The following is a 2,129-nucleotide window of genomic DNA, read 5'->3' as shown; positions in this document are numbered from 1 at the left end:
CTAAAGCTAGAATAGAACTGGCAGAACTTTCCAAGTTAATCAACAAGCGTAAGACAGCTGACATAAGGAAGTATAATAAGGATAGAATTGATCATGCTGTCAGGAACGGAGGAAGCCTAAAAGCAGTGAAGGAGAAACTAGTAGTAGGCAAGAATCAGTTGTATGCGTTAAGAGACAAAGTCGGCAATGTCATTACTAATATGGATGAGATCGTTCAAGTGGCTGGGGAGTTCTATGTAGATTTATACAGTACCAGTGGCACCCACGACGATAATGGAAGATTGGATTGTAAAACTTTATTTGTCCAACAGATGTAGGGAAGGCTTTAAGTCTTCCCACCTAGACGACGGCCAGGAGTCCTTGGACCCTAGCGGCGATTTCGGCCAGTTGGACGGTCTTCAGTTGAATCTCCGGATCGGAGCTGAGTAATAAGGTCTCCCATTGTTCTAAAGACTTTATTCTTCCCTCAGAGGGAGCCTGTGGGCATTCCCACAGAATGTGATTAAGATTAGCCCTGGCTTTACATCGCTTACACTGGCTGGAGTACTGACCCGGGTAGTAGAGGCTGCACGACACCGGGCTTGGAAACGAGTTGGTTTGTAGGCGACGCCAAGTGGAGGCCTGGCTCTTGTTTAAGGATGCATCAGCCGGAGGATATTTAACCCGCCCTAGTCTGTAGTGTTGTGTGATTTCTCTGTAGCACACTAAGCGGTCTCGCCCCGTGAAGCCTTCGGCTAGCCCGCCAGCTCGGAATGTAAGTCCTCGAGCTAATTCGTGGGCCGCCTCGTTCCCAGCGAGGGAGGCGTGCGCAGGTGCCCAGATTATTTCAATTTTCCTGCTATCTCTGCAGGTCTGCAGGATTCTGCTCGCCTCGGGAGAAATTCTGCCTCTGGCAAAGTTCATCACCGCAACCTTAGAGTCGCTTACTATAATTTTGGCTGAAGTACTTGCAATTGCAAGTGCTATGGCAGATTCTTCTCCAATCTGAGAGCAATCCGTTGGAACTGTGCCACTGGCTATCAGTCTAGTTTCAGCGCTCGCTACAGCTAGGGCCATGCGGCCGTTGCCATAGTCTGCAGCATCAACGTAGAGCACGTCCTTCGAGTTTTTGAAACGCTTCTCAAGAGCCTCAGCCCGTTTCTCTCTGCGTTCCTTGTGATGGATTGGGTGCATGTTTTGAGGTAGTGGTGGGATTATTAGTCGGTTCCGCACGCTTCGCGGCAGGTCGACTTTGATGCCTTCCTGCCCCTCATAGTTTATGCCTAGCCTAGCTAGGATTTTCCTGCCCGTAGGGCTTCCTGCAAGTCTCTCATACTGCGAGATCCTCACTGCTTCAATAATCTCCTCAAGAGTGTTGTGGAGCCCTAGAGCTAAAAGCTTTTCATTTGCAGTGCGGATGGGAAGCCCCAGCGCATGTTTGATACTTTTACGTATGATGCCCTCAATCTTCTTCTTCTCGAATGATCTAAAATTGAGGAAGGGAGCAACATAAGCTATTCTACCTATCACAAAGGCCTGGACTAGCCTAACTAGATTCGCTTCTCTCATCCCGGACCGCCTGTTGGCGATCCTGCGGATCAGCCTCATGGTCTGCAGTGCGCAGCTGTCTAGTTTCCTTATTGTTTCGCCATTAAAGCTGTTGGCCTGAATCAAAAGTCCCAGAACTCCGATTTTGTCCACTTTTGGAATGGGGATCCCCCCAGCTGTGAGAGAAATTTGCGGTTCCTCCTTACTGGCCCTGCCTTTCGGCTGGTATAGAAGCAGTTCCGATTTTTGCGGTGAACATTTAAGTCCCCTAGGTCCGACGTAACCTTCAACTGCCTGGATAGCCCTTTGGAGGGTCTCCTCTATTTGGGCATCGCTGCCCCTAGCTATCCACACCGTAATGTCATCAGCGTATATGCTGTGATTTAGTCCTTCAATAGCCTCCAGTCTTTCAGGGAGTTTGATCATGGCCACATTGAAAAGAAAGGGCGAGAGCACAGAGCCCTGTGGGGTCCCTTTGCTGCCTAATTTAATGTCATCCGATTGGCATTCTCCAATCTGGATTTTTGCTTCTCGGTCTGACAAGAAGTCCCTAATGTAATTGTAGGTTCGTACGCCTACTCCCAAGTCCTGAAGGTTCTCAA

At 49.1% G+C, this 2,129-nt stretch overlaps 1 protein-coding gene across 1 annotated transcript; it reads right to left on the bottom strand.

The window, feature by feature from the left end:
* Positions 1 to 287: 287 nt before the first annotated feature.
* On the bottom strand, positions 288 to 1,640 carry LOC142574002 (uncharacterized). The gene has a single exon (XM_075683201.1). It carries the CDS (start codon positions 1,585 to 1,587, stop codon positions 340 to 342), a length of 1,248 nt encoding a protein of 415 aa, XP_075539316.1. The 5' UTR covers positions 1,588 to 1,640; the 3' UTR covers positions 288 to 339.
* Positions 1,641 to 2,129: the final 489 nt, after the last annotated feature.

The sequence above is a fragment of the Dermacentor variabilis genome, chromosome 3, assembly GCF_050947875.1.
Source record: "Dermacentor variabilis isolate Ectoservices chromosome 3, ASM5094787v1, whole genome shotgun sequence".
NCBI classification, from domain to species: domain Eukaryota; kingdom Metazoa; phylum Arthropoda; class Arachnida; order Ixodida; family Ixodidae; genus Dermacentor; species Dermacentor variabilis.
The sequence above is the reverse complement of the archived record's forward strand: the minus strand, read 5'-3'. Positions and strand labels throughout refer to the sequence as shown.

Bases quoted from the DNA above. Each gene is read 5' to 3' on its own strand.
- LOC142574002 (XM_075683201.1), bottom strand. From the start codon at position 1,587: ATGAGGCTGATCCGCAGGATCGCCAACAGGCGGTCCGGGATGAGAGAA.